Raw genomic sequence first — 23,386 nt, forward strand, 5'->3', positions numbered from 1 at the left:
TTTAGTACCATCTAAAATGTTAATGCCAGCAATTGCTGAATTATTGTTTCTTTGATAAACATGTTTGGGGATCTATTGCTGTAGACTTGTTCAATTCTACATTCGGATTGGTGGGAGAAACATGGGCCCAGCCTGCACTAGGCCTCACTCTTGGAATGAAGGTATTATTTTTTATTATTTTTATTTATTTTATTTTAATTTAATTTTTATCTTTTCTAACTGACATCACTCAACATTTCTTTGCAATGTATTTCAGGGGTGATTGTGCAGTACTCCACTAATAATGGGGTGCAGTGGGAATTCTTGCGTGAGTTAGAATTTGGCTCATTTCTAGAACCACAATTGGTGACCATTGAACTACCTTCTCAAGCAAAAGCACCTTACACTGTGTTCCGCTGGTGGCAACCTGAAAAAGGTAAGACATTCTGTCACTGGTGATGTATTAAGAATGTTTTTCTTATACATTTACATTATTACAATAACATACATCATTCTAATCATAAATATCATGATAAGACTATAATAAGGAAAATAATTCTACAACATTGTGCAATACTAACAGGGAAATAGACTTAAAACAGCACATAGCAGAACAGAATTGATAAGAATGGGATCACACTAGTATATGTTACTTGGGTGTGTGTATACATATTGTCTTGTTTATTGGGGTTTTTTTGCCTCTTATTGCAGGAAAACACACAGCCCAGTGGGCACTTGATGATATACTGATTGGTATGAATGATAGCTCCAGGACTGGCTTTCATGAGAAGTTTGATGGCACATCACCCTTAAGGCACAGCTGGTTCAGGGTAGTGGGTGGAGAGGTGACAGTTGATTGTCTGTCCTTGGACACAGCCCTGAATTTCCGCTCTGATTTAGAAGACAGTAAGTCAAGCCTGACCACCAAATCTGATTGCATTTTGAAGTCATGTACCTCATGGAAAGATAAAATGTTTCCTTTCCAATTCATGTAATCTGACAATTTCTTAAAAAAGTCTTAAACATTCTAATATTATGTTAATAAATCCACACTTTTTCAAACTTTGAGCTTGACAAATAAAAAAAAAAACACTTGGTACATTCATGGACTTTAGAGGATAAAGAATTTTGAGGTACTTCTTGGAAACCTGCTTCTGGTGAGCACCCTGGACAGATCTTGATCTTGAATAGAATAATACAGGGACAATAAATGAGCATACCATAATTATCCTGCAGTGAAAAAATGCTATCTGTGTGAAATCCCTGGTGAAAGACGATTGGCAGATTTTAAAACAAAATTAAATTAACATCTAATGCTATGAATATATTTCACAAAAAAAAAAACAAAGAAAAGAAGTATGACATTGCATTGTGGTGCTAGAGGACTTGAGTGGCATGCATAAAAAATGCTGTACTGGTAGCTAAAGCTGTCCCTATTACTATGGCAAATTTCCTAAAAGTAAACCCTAGAAAGTCAGGAATGAGTCTTCCATTCGTCCCACTCTCATATCCGGATCAGGTTGTGTGCTCTCGCCTCAGGTCCAGATTCCAGAAATCTGTGCCTCCTGGAGCTGCTTGAGAGTGGGGGTGCTAGTGGCAGTGGGTAAGGATATCTGACCATGACAGCATTCAGTCCACTTTAGTCAATGCATGGTCTTAGACCCCCATCCTTTTTTTTTCTACAAAAAACAACTCGGTGGTGGCAGGTGAGGTGGAGGGTCTGATGTATCTTGCTGCCAGGGCCTACTCAATGTACTCTTTCATGGCTATTAGGGAGAGTAATGTTCGGAAGGACCTCAATTCCACCTTGCTGAACACTCCTGGAGGTCGTTGTACTCAGACGGAATGGTGGTTTGATGCTTGGTCTTTGGGATTTCCACTGAAGTCATTTGACATGGGACATGGAGTGCTTGCTTAAAACATTGTTGGAGAAACTGGGGGTAGCACCAGAGTTTTGTGTCTGGCCATGGGATCAGTGGATTGTGGCCCCAGAGCCAGGAAATCCCTAGTATAACTTGCTGAATAGGAGATGATGAGGAATGTGGTTTCATCCACATGGAAAATTCTTCACAGGACTCTAGTCTAGTCTATATACACTACTTACAAAAAGTTAAGGATATTTGGCTTTTGGGTGAAATTTATGGAATATGTACAAAGTTCACGCTACAGTGATATTATATCATGAAGGCAGGGGATTTAAGTAGAAGCATGCAATGGTGATTTCCTCATCTCAAACAATTTATTGAAACAAAAGCCAACAACAGTGGTGAGTATACCACAACAAAAAATGTCAATGTCTCAATGATTTGTCATGTGCCCCTTGACCAACAATTACAGCTTGACAATGACATCTCAAGCTGTTCACGAGTTGACTTATTGTCTGTTGAGGCATGGCATTCCACTCTTCTTAAAGGGCGGCCCTTAGGTCATTTAAGTTCTGGGGTGCAGGGTTACGAGCGTCTACACGGCGACTCAGCTGATCCCATAGGTTTTCTATGGGATTCAGGTCTGGAGAAAGTGCAGGCCACTCCATTTGAGGTACCCCAGCCTCCAGCAGCCCTTCCCTAATAATGCAACCTTGATGAGCTGGAGCATTGTCATCCATGAAGATGAAATTAGGCCCATGTTGTTCATGCAGGGGCACAATGACTGGATTAATGATGTTATTCAGGTAGTATTGGCTTGTCACTGTACCATTTACAAGATGTAGTGCAGTTCTGTATTGAGTAGACACACCTGCCCAGACTGTAACAACAGTGGCTGATGCATAGCGCTCTCCTTGACATCTCCAACGTCGTTGGCAGCCATCATTTCTGCTCATTGTGAATCGACTTTCATCAGAGAACAACACTGAGGCCCACTGGTCCCTCGTCCAGCATAAATGCTCCATGGCCCATGCAAGACGATGACGCCTGTGCCTAGTGGTGTGGTCTGATACCCTTGCAGGTCATCTAGCATGCAGACCACACTGATGTAAATGGTTTCAAATGGTCTGACATGACACCTGGGTGCCTCTCACCTCCCTTAAATGTGCCTGGAGTTCATCATTGGTTCCGCAGGGCACTGTTCACAATGAAGCGGTCATCAATGTGGGATGTGGCCAAAGGACCCACAGGTGCGCAATTGCATAATGTTATTGTGAATGGTATGAACTGTAATGTTCTCTGTGACAACAAATCTGAATGAGTCTTTTGGAGAATGAGCTCTGCTGAGTGGATTGGGTGAGATGGATTGTCCATGATGGAGAGCAGTTTGTTCAACGAACAAACTACTAGATCCAGCCTTACGAATTAGCTTCTTAATCCTGCTGGCATCCCTGGTGCTTATGTTACCCCCCAGTACCCCAAATACCTGTAGTTGTTGTCGGAACTCAGAGCCCCCTCCGAGTGGACATATCACAGGGTGGAATTTTTGTTTGTATCTATTTCTCTTAGCTTTCCAAATGAACTCCACAAGCTATAAAACTTAGCCAAAATAAAAGAGATCTCAGTCAACAGATGAGAAGAAGCGGTTTTCTTTATTCAGCCATGCAGTCAACAACATGCATATCTGAAGAGAGCAGTTGGTCTGAAAAACCCCGAAAAAGTCCCCTCTACTTATACCCCAGGCGCCCCGGGGCGCCTCCTTTTCTATAATTTAAATATTTCCAGCAATTTCCCATTATATTCAGTGTATGGCTACTTTAGTCCCTCCTTCCTTAGTTTACATACGTTTCCCAGTTCCCATTATTTTCTCATTTGTCCCGATACCGCCCCTAATTTGATACCATCCTCCCTTCGATGACATCAATTTTCCTCCTCTCCAGTTCCCCTTATTTTTAGGCTAAGTCAACAATTTTTAGAAAAATTTGGCGCTTACTTATAGGCGCCACTTCCTCATTGACTTCATTTGACCATCAACTCTCAAAGGTGCTTCCTCGGCTCATCCTGACCTTGCGCATTGCCCTCCACAACAATGTGTAAGTACCTTGCTCTCTTCCCCTATGTCATGATGACTTTTCCCTCTACTTACTTGATCTAAGTTTTATTTTACTATATTTAAAATAAGCTGTGCCATTAAGCTGCCTCATATCCTTTTCTCTTTTCATCGCTGTTGGTTACTGGTATTCCAATGCTATTGTCTCCTCTACCCGCCTATCACTGTCATGTCACAGTGACCTGGCCTACTTCCCACACTGTGTTCCTTCTGCCTTAGTATACACTCTCTTTTGCTGATTACAGTCACGCAATATGCACTTCACTCATCTTCACTCATCTCTCCCCATTTCCCATTTTTCCTTCTAGCTCAGTCAGCCCGGAGAAGTCCCAGGGGTGCTCTGCAACGCTATCGCCAGTATCAGCTATCTTGTCTGGCCATTGAACTTACTGGTTTCCTGGAACACCTATCTGAATCCTCTATTCCTGAGTCTCCCTACCTCGCTCACCATATCGTGAGATGAACATACCATCTGTCTTGATCAGAGCACCCAATTTCGCCCCACAACCTGTGATCAGTCTACTCAGACCTTCTACTGGCACTGGACACGCACCACCTCTCAAGGCGTCCAGACTGAGGATTTCCCTGTTGAGATCTCCTCTAATGATTCTTCCTCTGACTCTTCATCTCCTAATTCCCCTGACATTCCCCAACTTTCTCCTGAATTTGTGCCTATGCCTTACAGTGTTCATGATATTCCTCAGTCTTCTCCTGACTATTCGCCCCCAACTTCTCCCACTGATTACTCTCCAACTTCTCCTCAGGATCCCGAGATCCCGTCTTCTACAAATGACCCTCTGGTCCCACTGATCCCATTGGATAGGCTGGCTGACGGAGTTGTAACTTCTAATGTTCCAATAAATCTCTCCTCTTTTCTGTTTCTTCAGTCCCAGTGTGGTTATTACGCTATCATGCTATTATTAGTAATTCTGCATGATTATTATAAAGACTATGATTGTCATAAGGCTATACCTGATTATTATAAACTTGTATCAATCAAAGCTAACTGTTTAATCAATAGCTAAATAGTTCTTAATAGATATACACTACTTTTAGGCAGAATATTGCTAAGTCAGAGCTTAAAGCATTGAGTACATTATTTCTTAAGCTTTTTTTTTAAAGCTAGGTATATAATTCAAAACTGGGTATATTATTTTTCTCCGACATTATCAACAATTCCAACCTCCTCAGACGTGATGGTTATGGGCTCAAAGTTTTAGTCCTCCTAAAGTCTACCACCATATCCTTTGTCTTCATCACATTTAGGAGCAGGTAATTCCTGTTGCATCAGTCCATAAAGTTATTCATAAGTCCCCTGTACTCAGACTCCTGTCCATCCCTAATACACCCCACCACTGCAGTGTCATCAGAAAACTTCTGCAGGTGGCATGATTCAGAGTTGTACTGAAAGTCCAAGGTGTACAGAGTGAACAAAAATGGAGAACAGACAGTACCCTGAAGTGCTCCTCTTACTGACCACTGTCTCAGACAGAGATTCCTCCAATCACACAAATTGGAGCCTATCTGACAGATCGTGGTTGAGCTGACACCCATTCTAAATAACTTCTTACTCAGTAGGAATGGTTGGTCTAGTGCAGGTTTCACCTGTGGGACCAGGTGTGTTAAAACTACACCAGGTTAGGTATGTCACCTGGTTCCCTAAGAAAGGAATGAAACGCTGTGTCATGACTGACTCTATGGGAATGCTTCATTGAGGAAGTTGTGTCTGAAGCTCTGTGTGCACACACCAATTTATATGTTTGGATAGGACATTTGTGCCAATAAGTCCATATTAGGGCATTTACATCACATCACTCCAGCTTCTATTTGTGTGAATGAAATGTGACTGGATGCCTGAGGTGTGGCAAGTGATGCAGTGTCTCATTCCCTTCTCAGGGACATATATACATACATAACCTGGTGTAGTTCCCTTTCAAGGGAACTCAATGCTGTGTCATGATTGACTCTATGGGAACCTCAAGGTGGACAATCCTGGGCACCTTGGGGACATATCCCACCCTGGGGTGCAGGATAGCCTTGGGCATGCCAGGGGCAAATTCTAAGCAGATAGATCCTACAGATCTCCTACCTTTCTAAGGGAGGCCAAGGCTAAGAGCAGAGACATCTTTAGGGTAAGAAACGTCTCAGAGGCTGACTCCATGGGCTCAAAGGGAGCTTCCGGCAACCCTCTAGGACCACAGAGAGGCCCAAGGAGGGGAGGCGCAGAATGGAGGAAGGCCTCAGCTGCCTGGCATTGAGCAGAAAATCAGAGACCAGTGGGTGCCTAGCCAAGGAGGCCCCGAGGACAAGTTTGTGGTTCGCAGCAATGGCGGTCACATACACTTTTAAAGTAGAGGGTGAATAAGCCCCAAAAAAGGTGAGACTGCAAGAACTCCAGAACTGTACCAACTGGGCAGTGAACTGGGTCCTAACTGTGCTGACCGCAGTAGAGGCAAAAAAGCCTCCAATTCAGAGCATACAGCTTTCTAGTGGAGGGAGCCCTAGCATTCAACACATCTGAGGACAGACCTGATTCTAGGAACTGATTCCTCTCAGGGGCCAGACCCAGAGCTTCCACATCTCAGGTGGGGGTGTAAGATTGCCCCCTGCATCTGAGAGAGGAGATCTTTCCTGACAGGAATCTCCTAGGGGTGCTGTCTAGGAGGGAGACAAGGTCCGTGAACCAAACTCAAGCAGGCCACTAGCAGAAGGTGGACTCGATCATGGCACACTCTGGCTAGGACTTCTGGAAGCAGAGCTACTGGGGGAAAGGCGTACAGGCATAGCCTCAGCCATGTCTATACTAAAGCATCCAGGCTCAGAGAAGCTGGGTGAGAAAGGGAATACCACAGCGGACAGTGGGTTGACTCCTTGGAGGTGAACAGATCCACTTCCGCTGGTCGAAACCCTTATGGCACTGAGGGGACATCTGTGTGGATGAAAGCCTGCACCCCTGAGGCACAACTGAAATGGCCTCATGTGAAGCAGACCCAAAGGGATAACATTGGCTACTGCTGCCATGAGGCCAAGCACTCTCTGAGCCTCGTGAACAGGGAGGCTTTGGTCTAGCCAAATAGCTTTCACCACTAACAGTATGGAAGCCACCCAAGCAGAAGACATACATGAGAGACCTCATATGGGCAAGCACAGCATCTCGATGACTGGCTGCCATGGCCTTCAACAGGGCCAGGATGAGCCAGCCATCCAGGTAATTCAGTACACAGATGCCCTGGAGACGCAGCGGCAATGGGGCGACAGAGCTAGACCAAAAGGAAGAAGACAATACTGGTATGCTTCTCCCCTGAAGGCAAACCTGAGGAACTTCCTGTGTTCTGGCAGAATACTTACATGAAAAAATTCATCACTGAAGTCTATTGTCACAAACCAGTCCTCAGACCTGTTTTGCAACACGATACTGTAAGTTTGAGCATGAGCATCTTGAACTTGAACGTCTTCAGTGCACAGTTCAGAGCCCCCCATCTTTCTTGGGAATTACAAAATACAGGCTGTAAAAGCCTGAGTCTCTATCTGGTAGGGGAACTTGTTCTATGGGCACTTTCCTCAGAAGTAAGAGAAGTTCTTAATGGAGGAACATGGTTTGGTGTTTGCCAATGACACTGGGCAAGACTCCCTGAAATGGAGGAGGATGGGTGGCAAACTGGATCCTGTATCCTTTTTCTATGGTATTTAGGACCCACTGAGAGACACCTGGCAGTCAACCTCGTGCTGAACTCCCCAGCACCCAGAAACAGCAATCTGGCAGGTGCAGACCCAGGGGATAGATTCATGTAGGAAAAGGGAGCAAGGGTAGACCCCACTGATCCCTGAGATGCCAGAGGCAGTGAGGCAGGAGGTAAGAGAAACAGCCCTGGGGGGGCTGTTTCAGGGTTAAATCCCTTGTTGCCATTGAGCTCGTTCAGCAGGTCAGCCTGGTAGGCCTGCAAGAGAGCCATGGTGTGCAGGGATGCACCAGCTTGGCCTGCTGCCATGTAGGCCTTCCCCACAAGGGCTAAAGTGACTCTACATGGCTTAGAAGGGAGCGCAGGCTTCCTCCATGCTGGTGATGTAGGGAAGAAATAGCTCACAAGTGTCAACCCTGGGCATGGCTGCATGTCCCACAATGGTCGAATAATTAGAGGAGGCTGGAGGAAAAAGGGGTGCCAAATAAGGATTCCTTCAAGACCTTGATATCTCACCAAAACTGGCAGGTGTCTGCATCAGGGGGCACACAGACTGAATTCAGGAAGCAGTTGTTAAGCTTAGAGTGATTGGCGCAAACTTCCTCCTCAGGTCAGTTTAAACCTGAGCTTTGAGGTGCAGAAGCTTAGCAAGAAAATACCAAGCAGGATTGTAGCTTATGGAGAGGAATGTACATCAGGATACTAAACAGATGAGTAGCACAAGACTTAAGAACCCTGGAACTAACACCATTAGTGCCTGCAGCCTTAATTTGATCAAGTCTCTCCAGCTGTCTTTTCACCTGGTCGGTCATCACAGTCAAGTAAGAGGATGTGGTTGGTCGAGTGGAGGCAGGAATTGGGGGGGTGTGACCAGGGATACTCAGCAATCCTGTGTAATGTTGCTGTGGATGTGTATTTGGTGTCTGTGATGGTGTGAAGATGGGATGGCCAAGAAGGAGATCATGTACTGAACCTGTTAAAAAAACATATTCATTTCATTGACTCTGTCCAAGCTGCCCCCTGCTGATGGTCCTTTATATTGAAGCCTATGATCTGCTTCATGCGCATCCACACATCCTTGATGTTCTTGAAAGCGCCTGTCCCTGTTCAGCCATGATGGCCTTGAGTTGTGCTACATCCACTTGATGCACTGGTGACAAAGTATCCTGTAACTAAGATTGGCCTGGATCCATGTTCACTATAGCAAACAACTTTAATAAATCCAAAAAACAAATCCAAAAAACAGTGAGACAAAAGACAAAAGCGATAAATCCAATAAACAGAGCAAACAATCATACATAATGGCAATAGAACAATAGTAAATACATGGATCAGTAAGTACAATGAACTGTGTAATTACCAAGGGGAATCACTAGCAAGAGTGGAGGATCAGGGCAAATTTCATACCATTTCTACCTGTTGCACCTACTACTTAATGCTATACATAGTAAAGTCCATGTTTGTATTTTAAGTGTTTGTGCTTAGTTTGAACAAATATATTATAAACAGCCTCAGCAACAACTGGACAGGAAGGCAAGATTTGATAAGCATGTCTGTGTGTCTGTGTGTGAGAACAGAGGGTCTCCGCTATGCTGAAAGTTGGGACTTTGAGGTGTCAGCTTCCTCATTTTTGCAGTTTGATCTGAGCATGGGCTGCAGTAAAGCAGTGACACCAACCCATAGTGTCCACCTGGAGTTCTCCATTGACTGTGGACACCACTGGACATTGGTTACACCTGAGTGTGTACCACCTGCTATTGGATGTGGCATATATACTCAGAGCTCCATCTATAGTACTCCTCAGTACTCCCAGTGGAGGAGGGTCACTGTCTATCTGCCCAGTGCTGCCAAGTATGTCATATACAGTACACCTTTCTTAACATGTAAAAACTTGTATATTATTATTATTATTATTATTATTATTATTATTATTATTATTTTCATTGAGTGAATCTAAATCCAAAAAGTTATTTAAAGAGTTCATTTCCATAACTGATTAAATATTTAATCTTGCAGAATCGGTATTTAAATTTAAATTTGTTGTGATTTAGTTCTCCTAGAACAAGGTTCCGCTGGATCCAGCCTCACTTCTCTCCTGGAGCAGATAACTGGGCTCTTGACAATGTACTGCTTGCATCTGGCTGCCCCTGGATGTGCTCAGGGCATGGCCTATGTGACAATGGACGCTGCATGTATTTGTCTCCATCTATATATTTCTAAATTGCACATATACACACAGGGATTCACTTTATCAAAAGAAAAGGATGCAAAGTAAATGATATTGCTGCATCTCAGTTTTCTTCTCTGTTTGACAGATGTGACAGAGATTATGGTGGGGTTCACTGTGTGCCCATGGCTCCTCTTCCATTTGGCCTTAGGGAAAACTTTAATGAGAATCTGGATCCAGAGATTTGGCCTGAGGTGCATGGAGCAGAACGTGGCATGTTGAGTGGAGAGCCTCTTAAATCAGGCACTGCTCTCATCTTTAAAGGGGTAAGCAAAATAAATACTGATCTATGATCAACCTCTTAAAGCCTTCAAGACCACAATGCTCCTGGGTTGCTTTATATTTGGACAAAATCACAAATACTCTAGATCTTAGATTTCAAAAGATAGGTATATAGTTATATGAAGTGTAATGTTAATGTAAAGTAATTGTGAATTGTCTTTGTTCTTTGTATTCAGGAAGGATTGCGCATGCTGGTTTCACAGGATTTGGACTGTACCAGCAGTCTGTACATCCAGTTTTCATTTAAATTTATCGCAAAGGGTAAATGTCTAATAATTGCACAATTTCCATAAAGGATAGTACTTACTACTGTGTTTGTGTGAATGTGTTTATTGTTGATGTGTACTCAGGAATCCCAGAACGTTCTCACTCCATCTTGCTGCAGTATTCTATGAATGGAGGAATTATCTGGCTACTGCTGCAGGAGCTCTACTTTTCTTCCTCCACTGATACTCTATTTCTGCATCTGCCACTTCCTTCAAGCGCTCAAACTAATGCTACACGCTTCAGACTGTGGCAGCCATACAATAATGGTAAGAATAGACCATAGATATTTAGATAATAATTTAATAATTTGAACACTATATTTCTGTTTACAAATAATATATTTCTGTTAATTTCTGTTAACACATAATAAAAATAGGACTAAGCACTTTATGTTGATTGAGAAATACAACATCAAGTATAGAAACCCCCCTTGGTGTGGGATAAGCACCAAAGGTACCAAGGTACCACCCTACTGTTTTTTACATTTAACACTGCAATGCAATTGATTCTAATGAGATAGAGCCTAATTTAACCAAATAGATGTAACTCATGATTGGTTGCAAGATTTCAAACCAAAATAACAGGAACTCTACAAAACAGGATTCTGAAGTTGATGTTTTGGATGTTGTCATACATAAGAGATGAAGCTTAGGACAGACATATTTTTCTCAGAAACCATAATTCTTATGATAAGAGATTTGGCATACTGTATTGTTGTGTAGAGAATAGAGAATTTCTAATGATGACTAAGATACACTATATTGCCAAAAGTATTCACTCACCCATCCAAATAATCAGAATCAGGTGTTCCAATTACTTCCATGGCCACAGGTGTATAAAATCAAGCACCTAGGCATGCAGACTGTTTTTACAAACATTTGTGAAAGAATGGGTTGCTCTCAGGAGCTCAGTGAATTCCAGCGTGGAACTGTGATAGGATGCCACCTGTGCAACAAATCCAGTCGTGAAATTTCCTCGCTCCTAAATATTCCACAGTCAACTGTCAGCTGTATTATAAGAACGTGGAAGTGTTTGGGAACGACAGCAACTCAGCCACGAAGTGGTAGGCCACGTAAACTGACGGAGCGGGGTCAGCGGATGCTGAGGCGCATAGTGTGAAGAGGTCGCCAACTTTCTGCAGAGTCAATCGCTACAGACCTCCAAACTTCATGTGGCCTTCAGATTAGCTCAAGAACAGTGCGCAGAGAGCTTCATGGAATGGGTTTCCATGGCCGAGCAGCTGCATCCAAGCCATACATCACCAAGTGCAATGCAAAGCGTCGGATGCAGTGGTGTAAAGCATGCCGCCACTGGACTCTAGAGCAGTGGAGACGCGTTCTCTGGAGTGACGAATCGCGCTTCTCCATCTGGCAATCTGATGGACGAGTCTGGGTTTGGCGGTTGCCAGGAGAACGGTACTTGTCTGACTGCATTGTGCCAAGTGTAAAGTTTGGTGGAGGGGGGATTATGGTGTGGGGTTGTTTTTCAGGAGCTGGGCTTGGCCCCTTAGTTCCAGTGAAAGGAACTCTGAATGCTTCAGCATACCAAGACATTTTGGACAATTCCATGCTCCCAACTTTGTGGGAACAGTTTGGAGCTGGCCCCTTCCTCTTCCAACATGTCTGTACACCAGTGACCAAAGCAAGGTCCATAAAGACATGGATGACAGAGTCTGGTGTGGATGAACTTGACTGGCCTGCACAGAGTCCTGACCTCAACCCAATAGAACACCTTTGGGATGAATTAGAGCGGAGACTGAGAGCCAGGCCTTCTCATCCAACATCAGTGTGTGACCTCACAAATGTGCTTCTGGAAGAATGGTCAAAAATTCCCATAAACACACTCCTAAACCTTGTGGACAGCCTTCCCAGAAGAGTTGAAGCTGTTATAGCTGCAAAGGGTGGACCGACGTCATATTGAACCCTATGGATTAGGAATGGGATGTCACTTAAGTTCATATGCGAGTCAAGGCAGGTGAGCGAATACTTTTGGCAATATAGTGTATTTCAGAATCATGGTTGCTGTCATGCAAATTTGATTTCAACAGACGTATCAAATAGTTTTCATTGAGTTACCACCCCAAAACTTGCTAAATATGTTATATCTATGGTCTCTCTATTGTTCTGTATACCCTTTTTGGGCAGGGTTAGCAAAGTTTGCTTTTACCCAGCAGATCATTGCTTTTATTATATTTAGGGGTCCGAGCACAAAGTGCTCAAACCCTACTGTTCATATATTTATTATTTGTCATCCAAAGAAAACCCTATTGTTCTTGACAAAAATGTAAGTATTGAAGGTGGTGGAACCCTACTGTAACTTTTTACAATTAGTCTTTTTTCTTTGTGTGCATGCACCAAATATGCTTTTTTGTACTTGGTATTTTCTTATTGGGAGTCCATGCACAGAAACTGCTGAAACTCTCCAGCAAATTTCTTGGTAGTAAAAACAGCCCATGGGACATTTTATGTCATGTTTTATAATTTTATGTCAAGGATTATAATGAGCCCAATGGAACAGCAGATATGGCTTTTCAGTGCCAAGGATGGGGTTATTTCTTCATTGTTTTGCAGATCCTACATCACTCAAAAAAAACTTTTTTGTATAGCACTTTTAACAATGGAAAATGTCTCAAAGCAGCTTTACAGAAATGTAGAAACAGAATAATAATAATAATAATAATAATAATAATAATAATAATAGTAATAAAATGTATAATTAAGTACCCCTAAAATTATATTTAAAAAAATTATATACTTTTCCCTAACATTTATCCCTAATAAGCAAGCCTGAGGCAACTTCCTGAGATGATATGAGGCAGAAACCTTGAAAGGAACCAGGCTCAGAAGGGAACCCAAGAGGTTCTATCCATAGCTGTTTAGCTGTCCCCTGGGTCATGGGATGTTGATGCAGATCTATCCCAGGCAGAGTGCAGCACCAAATGACAAGACTCCAACCAAGGGTAGGACGTCAGGATGGGTCAGGCAGGTCCAAAAAGAAGTGGTCACACTGGGAACTCAGAACACTGGAAGCTCAGGAGTTGCATGTGTAGCTTGACACAGACAGGGGGAGGGAGGGAGAGAGAGAGAGAGAGAGAGAGAGAGAGAGAGAGGGAGGGAAAAAAGAGAGAGAGAAAAAGTAAAGAGAGGAAAAATAATAGGTATGCTTATAATCATGTGATGGTTAAAGACTATGTATATTAAAGAAACATTTAAGTAACATATGGGTAAGGGATCTAGTATGCAGGTTGATAATTTTGAAATTAATCCTTGTATTTTCCTCCCATTTATTATACACTTATTCTCTCCACGTGCCACATTGACCTGGTCTGTTTTGACCGCTTATAAAAAATTAGGTATGATCACCATTTTTTTTTTGTTTCACCTTTTTAGTCAGCTTGTTTCCAACACATTAACATATATTTTGCACTTTTCTTTTAAATATTTGGTATTATAAATCTCATTTTTGATTACTTTTTACACTGGGTCAAATTGACCCGAAGACAACAGGAGGGTCAGTCTCTCAAAGGGGAGTAAAACATTCTAAGTGCTGATCAGAAATGGTAATATTATCTACAGGATTTTTTTTATCAAATTGGTTTTAAATGAAGTTATTTTTTTCAATGAAATTATTCATCAAGTCATTGCTGCTGCAAATTGATGGTGTTTGCTTCTCTACAGTGGTTTTACTACTAATTTTGCTATATGATTGATATGTGTAACAATACACTCGAGGAAGCAGAGAGTGAATCAAATGCCACTTTATTTTCACAAGGCAGGCAGAAGGCAAAAACATAATTCAGGCAGACAGGCAGGCAAAAGGAACGTACTTTAGAGACCCAAGGCAAGAGACTGACTTACGGCATATACCGCTAACAGTCTTAATACTCGCTGCTGACACTGGTGAGTGAGAGCTTTAAATAGGCGCTGGGGAGATTGGGAGCAGGTGGCGCGATTAGTAATCAGGTGATTGAAAGCGGGGAAGTGCTGCTGGGGTCGGCATGCCCGTGACAATATGCTGATCTAGGAGAGATTTTTTTGTTGCTCAGTAGGCTTTCCTTTTGCGTTAATTGAAATGCTGTTAGTTTGCTATGTATGTTCTAATCTCTACTTTAAGGTACATATGTGGTCATTGTACCAGAGTGCTAGTTTTTATTCTTTGATTATTTACATTTAAAGTGGAGCTATAGTATCTAGTGTTTAAAGAAACATTCTCTAAATAATCGGTTGCCTGAGCAAGTTCTGTCGGGTCAGATGGCAATCCAATTATGGCTAATAATTCTGGTAGACTATTGGTAAATCTCTCTGCAGTAGCTGATGTACATTTAACAAGATTCAAGATCAAGATTCAAGAGCTTTGTCATATGTACTAGTACAATGAAATTCTTACTTTGTTTACTCCTCTCGAGAATGACAGGGTAGAACGGGAGAACAAGCATAACGTATACAATATGAAATATGTAAAAAAAATTTTTAAAAAAACAGTGAAATGTAATAAAAAATATACATAAGTGGCATAAAAAAGAAAGTAACAAAAGAGAAAGAAAAAGAGAACATGTATGCTAATTAGAAAAACTGACTAAAAAATTCTTCACAATATAAATGTGCAGTGCAAGTAGCAATAAAGTGACAATTTTAAAGTGTCAAGTCGTGATAAAGTGTCAGTGCAAAGTCTAGTGTCTAAATTGTCCATAATTATCCATTATGAGTGTATGACAGTTCAACAGGTAAAGTGCAGAGTGCCTTTGAACAGACTGAATTTACCCTGATGATACACGTGAAAGTGGCAGTGGGTTTTTCACTATTTATCAGTCTAATGGCCTCGGGATATAAACTTTTCTGGAGTCTAGATGTTCTGACCACAGTGCTCCGGTACCGCTTGCCAGACTTCATTAAGGTGAAGAAATTGTGGACGGAAGCCCATTTGCAGATCCTTTTATTGTAGATGTTATGCAGTGAGGGGAAATCTGTCCTTGTGATTTAAAGGGCCAGCTTGATCTGATGTAACGAAGTAAAATTACTTAGTGCTAGGCCTTGGCCACAAGTGGTAGATGTATGTTTAACATGATGACATGGCAAATTGTACATATCGTTTCTAAGATGTATTTAAAAAAAAACAAAAAAAAAACAAGAACTGTGGAAGTGTGACTGTACTATCTCTGTTTATTCCAAAAGTTAGAATCAGATCTAGAGTGTGACCTCCATTATGAGTGGGTCCTGTTACAACACCTACTGAATCTAAGACAGGCATGTCCAATCTTACCCAGAAAGGGCCGGTGTGGGTGCAGGTTTTCATTTCAGCCAAGCAGAAGCTACACCTGATTCCAACTGTTTAATCAACTGATCTTGGCTTTCAGTAGACTCAGGTGTGCCTTTGCTAAGTTGAAATGAAAACCTGCACACATCCCGGCCCTTTGTGGATAAGATTGGACACCCCTGATCTAAGATGTACACAACTGCTGTTTCCATAGGGTCTTCTGAATTATCAAAGTGAATATTAATGTCTCTCACAATTATGGATTTGTTTAAAGAAACAGTTTTAGATTTGAAATTAAATCTGCAAATTCAAAGAGGAATTCATAATATGGCCCTGGAGGTCTGTAAATAACAATTAGTGGAATCAACTTGATAGACTTATTTTTGTGGCTACATTTGTTACTATAAAGAACTTCAAATGTGTTAAATTTATGACTAGATTTTTGCGTGGTGCCTAACTTATCATCATGAATAACTGTGACACCACCTCCTATGCCTGTTCAGTGAGGCTGTTGTACATAACTATAACCAGGCAGACAAGAATCATTTAATGCTACATACTCTTTTAATCAATGATTCAGTTAAGCATAGAACACTGAACTCTTGATCAGCAGTCACTAAACTCCTGATCAGTAGTTTCAACAATAAGTACTTTAGATGCAAAAGATCTTATATTTAACAGTCCTAGCTTCAGATAAAAGGTACTGGCTGTGCTTTCACTATGATCTAATTTTACACTAATTGGGTTGCTAAAACAAATACTAAAAAAACAACTGAGTGCTCAGTTAAAAAATTGGGGAAAAAGAGAAAATTAAACTATAATTTATGACACAAAGCGGATGCTCTTGTATATGGTTTTGACCCCATAATTTAATAAGTGCCTGGCACCATTATAATATCCATGCATTGTCTGCAATACAATTGTGCATTTCCCAGTGCTTTGTATTGAGGTAGGCTTTGATGGACAGTGGTCTAGTTACATGCAAGAGGACCTGTGCATGGTCTCAGAGAGAACAGTAAGTGAGATGACTCAGGGATAAATCTTGAGAAATACAGACCTTCTAATGGAATGGCAACAAAGGCATTATTAAAATGGATATCCATAGTGCATTGTACATGATGCAAGACATGAGACAGGGCAACAACAGAAAAAAAGCACAAGAATTACAATGAAGACAGGTATCATTGAACATAGGACCCAAAAGTCCCAACAATACCATAGGGGAAATAGGTCTAGGAGTCTTCAGCTGGCTGGAGTTCCACAATAGCCTAATGCATTTGATTGTTTACATGGTGAAAATGATCAGGTATTAAGAAACAGCTTCTGTTTCACTTCTTACAGATTCAACCTTGTTCAGCAGTCAAGATATTTAGTACCAGCCTATTCTAAATAACCATAATACCTTTCAGTTCATCATTAATCAAATGCAGGCCTATCTCTGTATCCTTATCCAGAGAGATCAGCATGTAAGTTAAACCATTAATCTTATTTAAAACAGCTGTTGTTTCTCTGCCTAAGAATCCTGATCATCCATAATTATCTGGATTCACAGATATGCTAGTGGTACTGGTACACCTGCAAAACCCCTATTGTGTGCATGCCTTCTCTATAAGCTGATGAGGTGATGTTAAGGTACAGTAAGGTAGCAGTCCTCAAGCTAACCTTTTCCCCCAAGGCTAACTGTTTCCTCAGGCCAATCAAGGCTAAGCCTAGCCACATCGTGTGTAACAACCTCCATGAGCTCTTTGAATGCCACACCAGTGCAGTGACAATTTGACCACAGCTTGATCCTTGTCACCCACATTCATCACTATATCCTTCTCCAGGTTGGGAGACCTGAATTGCAAATTAAGCTTCCAAAGCTGAAACAGAGATATTTGAGTAAGGAGAGAGAGTGAGAGAAAATGAATCAATTGGTCTCGATTGCGAGCCCAATGATCTAAGTCAGCACACAGCCTCAGCAGATGTGGAACCTGAGTCATGAGCTGCAGGCAATGGGCTGGAAAAACAGAGAAGTGGAAGTGGAACTCCACTCCACTCCGCATTCATTCAATTTCAATGGAGAGGAATGGTTTCACAGTGCACTCAACCGGCTCCCTTGAGAGCCACACATGCATGCTTCTAACCCAAACAATAACACAGAGAGAGTGTGAGTCATCTCCTATAATGTAATGGAGACATGGATGCACTGAAAACAGTTTGCTCACTATCATGCCTAATCTGTTATATATATATATATATATATATATATATATATATATATATATATACACCACTCACAAAGTTATTTTCGGCTTTCTGGTGAAATTTCAGGATGCACCTAAAATGCACTATAACCCTTACAGGTGAACTTAATTTGACCTTCTCTACACTTTTGAAAGCACATGTCCAACTATTCAGTGTTACTTGCTTGCCTTTAACTTGCCTCTACCTCTAACAAGGTGCTTAATGGCAAAATTCATAACTGGTGTTTGATCCATGAATCGACCAATACATTTTCTGGTTCAATTAGAATTGTTATTTAAACAGTCATGCTGTTCACATTTTGACATCATGAGACCAAGACAATGCCTAATAATTGATCAACAGTACCTCGCCATTGCGAGGCTTCAAACAGGATGTTCTCAGAGGGAAGTGGCCACTGAGCTTAGAGTGTCACAGAGTGTCATTAGCAGGTTGCGACAGAGATAAAGAGAGCCTGGAAGAGTCACAGAAAGGGATAGAAGAAGTGGATGTCCTTTGGCCACATCCCACTTTGATGACCGCTTCATTGTGAAGTGCCCATTCCTCAGTGCCCTGAGGAACCGAATGATGAATGCCACTCAACTCCAGGCACATTTAAGTGAGGTGAGAGGCACCCAAGTGTCACATTAGACCATTCAAAACCGTTTACATCAGCGTGGTCTGCATGCTAGATGACTTGCAAGGGTACCTGACCACACCACCAGACACAGGTGTCATTGTCTTGCATGGACCAGGGAGCATTTACGCTGGACGAGGGACCAGTGGGCCTCAGTGCTGTTCTCTGATGAAAGTCGATTCACGTTGAGCAGAAGTGATGGCTGCCAATGATGTTGGAGATGTCAAGGAGAGCGCAATGCATCAGCCACTGTTGTGGTGGTGTTACAATCTGGGCAGGTGTGTCTACTCAATACAGAACTACCCTACATCTTGTGAATGGTACAGTGACAAGCCAATACTACCTGAATAACATCATTAATCCAGTCATTGTGCCCCTGCATGAACAACACAGGCCTAATTTCATCTTCATGGACGACAACGCTCCAGCTGATCGAGGTCGCATCATTAGGGAAGGGCTGCTGGAGGCTGGGGTACCTCAAATGGAGTGGCCTGCACTTTCTCCAGACCTGAATCCCATAGAAAACCTATTGGATCAGCTGAGTCACCATGTAGAGGCTCGTAACCCTGCACCCCAGAACCTCAATGACCTGATGGCCGCCCTTCAAGAAGAGTGGAATGCCATGCTACAGCAGACAATAAGTTGACTTGTGAACAGCATGAAACGTCGCTGTCAAGCTGTAATTGATGGTCAAGGACACATGAAAAATTAATGAGATATTGACATTTCTTGTTGTGGTATACCCACCACTGTTGTTGGCTTTTGTTTCAATAAATTGTTTGAGATGAGGAAATCACCATTGCATGCTTCTACTTAAATGCCCTACTTTCATGATATAATATCACTGTATATATCCATAAATTTCATCCAAAAGCCAAATATCAAATATCCTTAACTTTTTGTGAGTAATATATATATATATATATATATATATATATATATATATATATATATATATATATATATATATATATATATATATATATATATATATAAATAACAATAGTTATATTTTGAATTTAGGAGAAATATTGTCAGCAATTCACAAAAAAATGAAACAAAACTGTTCATCTCACCAGTACATGCACCTGTAAGAAAAAAAAATAAGAAACTGATTATTTTGCAGTGGTCTCTTTTATATATATATATATATATATATATATATATATATATATATACACAGGTATACAGGGGTTGGACAATGAAACTGAAACACTGGCCAATTTAGTGTTGGAGGTTTCATGGCTAAATTTGACCAGTCTGGTGGCCAATCTTCATTGATTGCACATTCCACCAGTAAGAGCAGAGTGTGAAGGTTTAATTAGCAGAGTAATAGCACACTTTTGCTTAAAATATTGCAATGCACACAACATTATGGTTGACATATCAGAGTTCAAAAGAGGACAAAATTGTTGGTGCACGTCTCACTGGCGCATCTGTGACGAAGACAGCAAGTCTTTGTGATGTATCAAGAGCCACAGTATCCAGGGTAATGTCAGCATACCACCAAGAAGGATGAACCACATCCAACAGGAGTAACTGTGGACGCAAGAGGAAGCTGTCTGAAAGGGATGTCTGGGTGCTAACCCGGATTGTATCCAAAAAACATAAAGCACACAGCTGCCCAACTCACTGCAGAATTAAATGTGCACCTCAACTCTCCTGTTTCCACCAAAACTGTCCGTCGGGAGCTCCACAGGGTCAATGTACATGGCCGGGCTGCTATAGCCAAACCTTGCCAAACGTCGGTTTCAATGGTGCCAGCAGCGAAAATCTTGGGCTGTGGACAATGTGAAACATGTATTGTTCTCTGATGAGTCCACCTTCACTGTCTTTCCCACATCCAGGAGAGTTACGGTGTGGAGAAGCCCCAAAGAAGCGTACCACCCAGACTGTTGCATGCCCAGAGTGAAGCATGGGGGTGGATCAGTGATGGTTTGGGCTGCAATATCATGGCATTCCCTAGGCCCAATACTTGTGGTAGATGGGCGCGTCACTGCCAAGGACTACCGAACCAGGATGATAATGCACCAATACACACTGCAAGACTGGTGACAGAGTGGTTTGATGAACATGAAAGTGAAGTTGAACATCTCCCATGGCCTGCACAGTCACCAGATCTAAATATTATTGAGCCACTTTGGGGTGTTTTGGAGAAGCGAGTCAGGAAACGTTTTCCTCCACCAGCATCACGTAGTGACCTGGCCACTATTCTGCAAGGAGAATGGCTCAAAATCCCTCTGGCCACTGTGCAGGACTTGTATCTGTCATTTCCAAGATGACTTGATGCTGTATTGGCTGCAAAAGGAGGCCCTACACCATACTAATGAATTATTGTGGTCTAAAACCAAGCGTTTCAGTTTCATTGTCCAACCCCTATATATATCTATAATATATATATATATATATATATATATATACATACATACACACACACTATATTGCCAAAAGTATTCCCTCACCTGCCTTGGCTCGCATATGAACTTAAGTGACATCCCATTCCTAATCCATAGGGTTCACCCTTTGCAGCTATAACAGCTTCAACTCTTCTGGGAAGGCTGTCCACAAGGTTTAGGAGTGTGTTTATGGGAATTTTTGACCATTATTCCAGAAGTGCATTTGTGAGGTCACACACTGATGTTGGACGAGAAGACCTGGCTCCCAGTCTCCGCTCTAATTCATCCCAAAAGTGTTCTATCGGGTTGAGGTCAGGACTCTGTGCAGGCCAGTCAAGTTCATCCACACCAGACTCTGTCATCCATGTCTTTATGGGCCTTGCTTGTTGGAATGTTGGAAGAGGAAGGGGCCAGCTCCAAACTGTACCCACAAAGTTGGGAGCATGGAATTGTCCAAAATGTCTTGGTATGCTGAAGCATTCATAGTTCCTTTCACTGAAACTAAGGGGCCAAGCCCAGCTCCTGAAAAACAACCCCACACCATAATCCCCCCTCCACCAAACTTTACACTTGGCACAATGCAGTCAGACAAGTACCGTTCTCCTGGCAACCGCCAAACCCAGACTCGTCCATCAGATTGCCAGATGGAGAAGTGCGATTCATCACTCCAGAGAACACATCTCCACTGCTCTAGAGGCCAGTGGTGGCGTGCTTTACACCACTGCATCTGATGCTTTGCATTTTACTTGGTGATGTATGGCTTGGATACAGCTGTTCGGCCATGGAAACTCATTCCATGAAGCTCTCTGCACACTGTTCTTGAGCTAATCTGAAGGCCACATGAAGTTTGGAGGTCTGTAGCGATTGACTCTGCAGAAAGTTGGCGAAAGTTACGTGGCCTACCACTTCGTGGCTGAGTTGCTGTTGTTCCCAAACACTTCCACGGTCTTATAATACAGCTGACAGTTGACTGTGGAATATTTCGGAGCGAGGAAGTTTCACGACTGGATTTGTTGCACAGGTGGCATCCTATCACAGTTCCACGCTGGAATTCACTGAGCTCCTGAGAGTGACCCATTCTTTCACAAATGTTTGTAAAAACAGTCTGCATGCCTAGATGCTTGATTTTATACACCTGTGGCCATGGAAGTGATTGGAACACCTGATTCTGATTATTTGGATGGGTGAGTGAATACTTTTGGCAATATAGTATATATATATATATATATGTATATAATCTCCATTTTCCCTAATTTAAACAGACAAGACAAACAATCTACACAAACTTACATACAGTGATTCCTGAAAACAAAAAAAGCTGGAGTAGTGTGACATAGATGCCCTTATATAATTTAGCTGCTTCGTGTTGGAATTGTGTTTTGTTTAGGATGGTTCACATATCTTTGTAAACATTACAACCAATAAAATTCAAATGACAGTCCACATCTCCAGACAACTTGCAGAATTATCCAGTAGCAAGGCACCATATTTTGTGCGTAAGGTGCTGGCCAATTGTAATCTTTGTTTTTTAAGCTTCTAGAGGAACTGTGTTTGAGCCTAGGCCAAGAAAAATGGTTTTTAAGTGACACACATGGGATTATAGGAAATGAGTGGAGTTTTGTCCTGGAAATATGATTTATAATGGCAAAACAGCAAAGGTTAGGACATGTCCTCTATAGCACCCAATGCAGGACAAAGCCTTTGCTAGTGACCATGGCGAGCACCAACAGAAGTGGCTGTCATTCCTCCTCATCCCATCACACCAAGCCCCCATCATGTTTTTTTTTCCTGGATGAAATGACTTAACACCCACATAGACTGGACTAGCAGTTGGGTTCTCAGCTGGGGGATTGTTTTTAGGTTCACTCTGAGAGGAAGCCTGAGCCGTGCTGCTGCCAATGCCTCTACTGATATCAGGAAAGCTTTTTGCCAAAAAAAAAGAAACACACAGTGGCAATGACTGAATAGCAAACTCTTTTAAATTTACTAAGATAAACAGGAAGTATTTATACAGAAGAAAGGTGTAATATTCAGCGTTATCTATAGGTAAACAAAAGATTTGGCATATTCTCGGATGTTTTGGCAAGTTTATTACAAAAAGGACTATCTAAATTACAGATGAAAAAATAGAGAAGTCATGGAGTGCCTCCTTACTGGCCCTACAATTGTGGCATCGACTTCCTGCTAGGCAGGGTTCTTTGTAGAAAGGACAAGTCCTTGTCCTGCTGTGTATCCATTATTGGGGGCTAAATGAGATCTTTAAACAACTCCAGCAAGCAACTCCAGCAGTCCCTCGGTTTTGCGAACTTTTAGTACAAGTTTATTGGGGGCTTTAACTCGGGCACAATCCCTCCTCCATTGTCTCATCTCATGATATTCTCCTGGGCCCCAGAAGCTGAGCAAGCCTTTTTTAGCCCCCCGATGCATCTCAACAATTCAGTGGAGAAGTAGATGCCTATGTTCTATC

At 42.0% G+C, this 23,386-nt stretch overlaps 1 protein-coding gene across 2 annotated transcripts in view; it reads left to right on the forward strand.

Annotated features, from left to right (window-relative positions):
- The window catches only part of reln (reelin), a 400,453-nt gene that overhangs the window by 316,553 nt on the left and 60,514 nt on the right, over positions 1-23,386 (forward strand). For both annotated transcript variants that reach the window (XM_058387966.1, XM_058387967.1), the window contains exons 31-38: positions 85-161; positions 257-415; positions 691-885; positions 9,212-9,485; positions 9,686-9,826; positions 9,950-10,127; positions 10,320-10,404; positions 10,494-10,676. In XM_058387966.1, the coding sequence (XP_058243949.1) occupies positions 85-161; positions 257-415; positions 691-885; positions 9,212-9,485; positions 9,686-9,826; positions 9,950-10,127; positions 10,320-10,404; positions 10,494-10,676 (1,292 nt within the window). The remainder of the gene's footprint in view (positions 1-84; positions 162-256; positions 416-690; positions 886-9,211; positions 9,486-9,685; positions 9,827-9,949; positions 10,128-10,319; positions 10,405-10,493; positions 10,677-23,386) is intronic.

This window comes from Hemibagrus wyckioides, linkage group LG04 (assembly GCF_019097595.1).
Source record: "Hemibagrus wyckioides isolate EC202008001 linkage group LG04, SWU_Hwy_1.0, whole genome shotgun sequence".
Lineage (NCBI taxonomy): Eukaryota > Metazoa > Chordata > Actinopteri > Siluriformes > Bagridae > Hemibagrus > Hemibagrus wyckioides.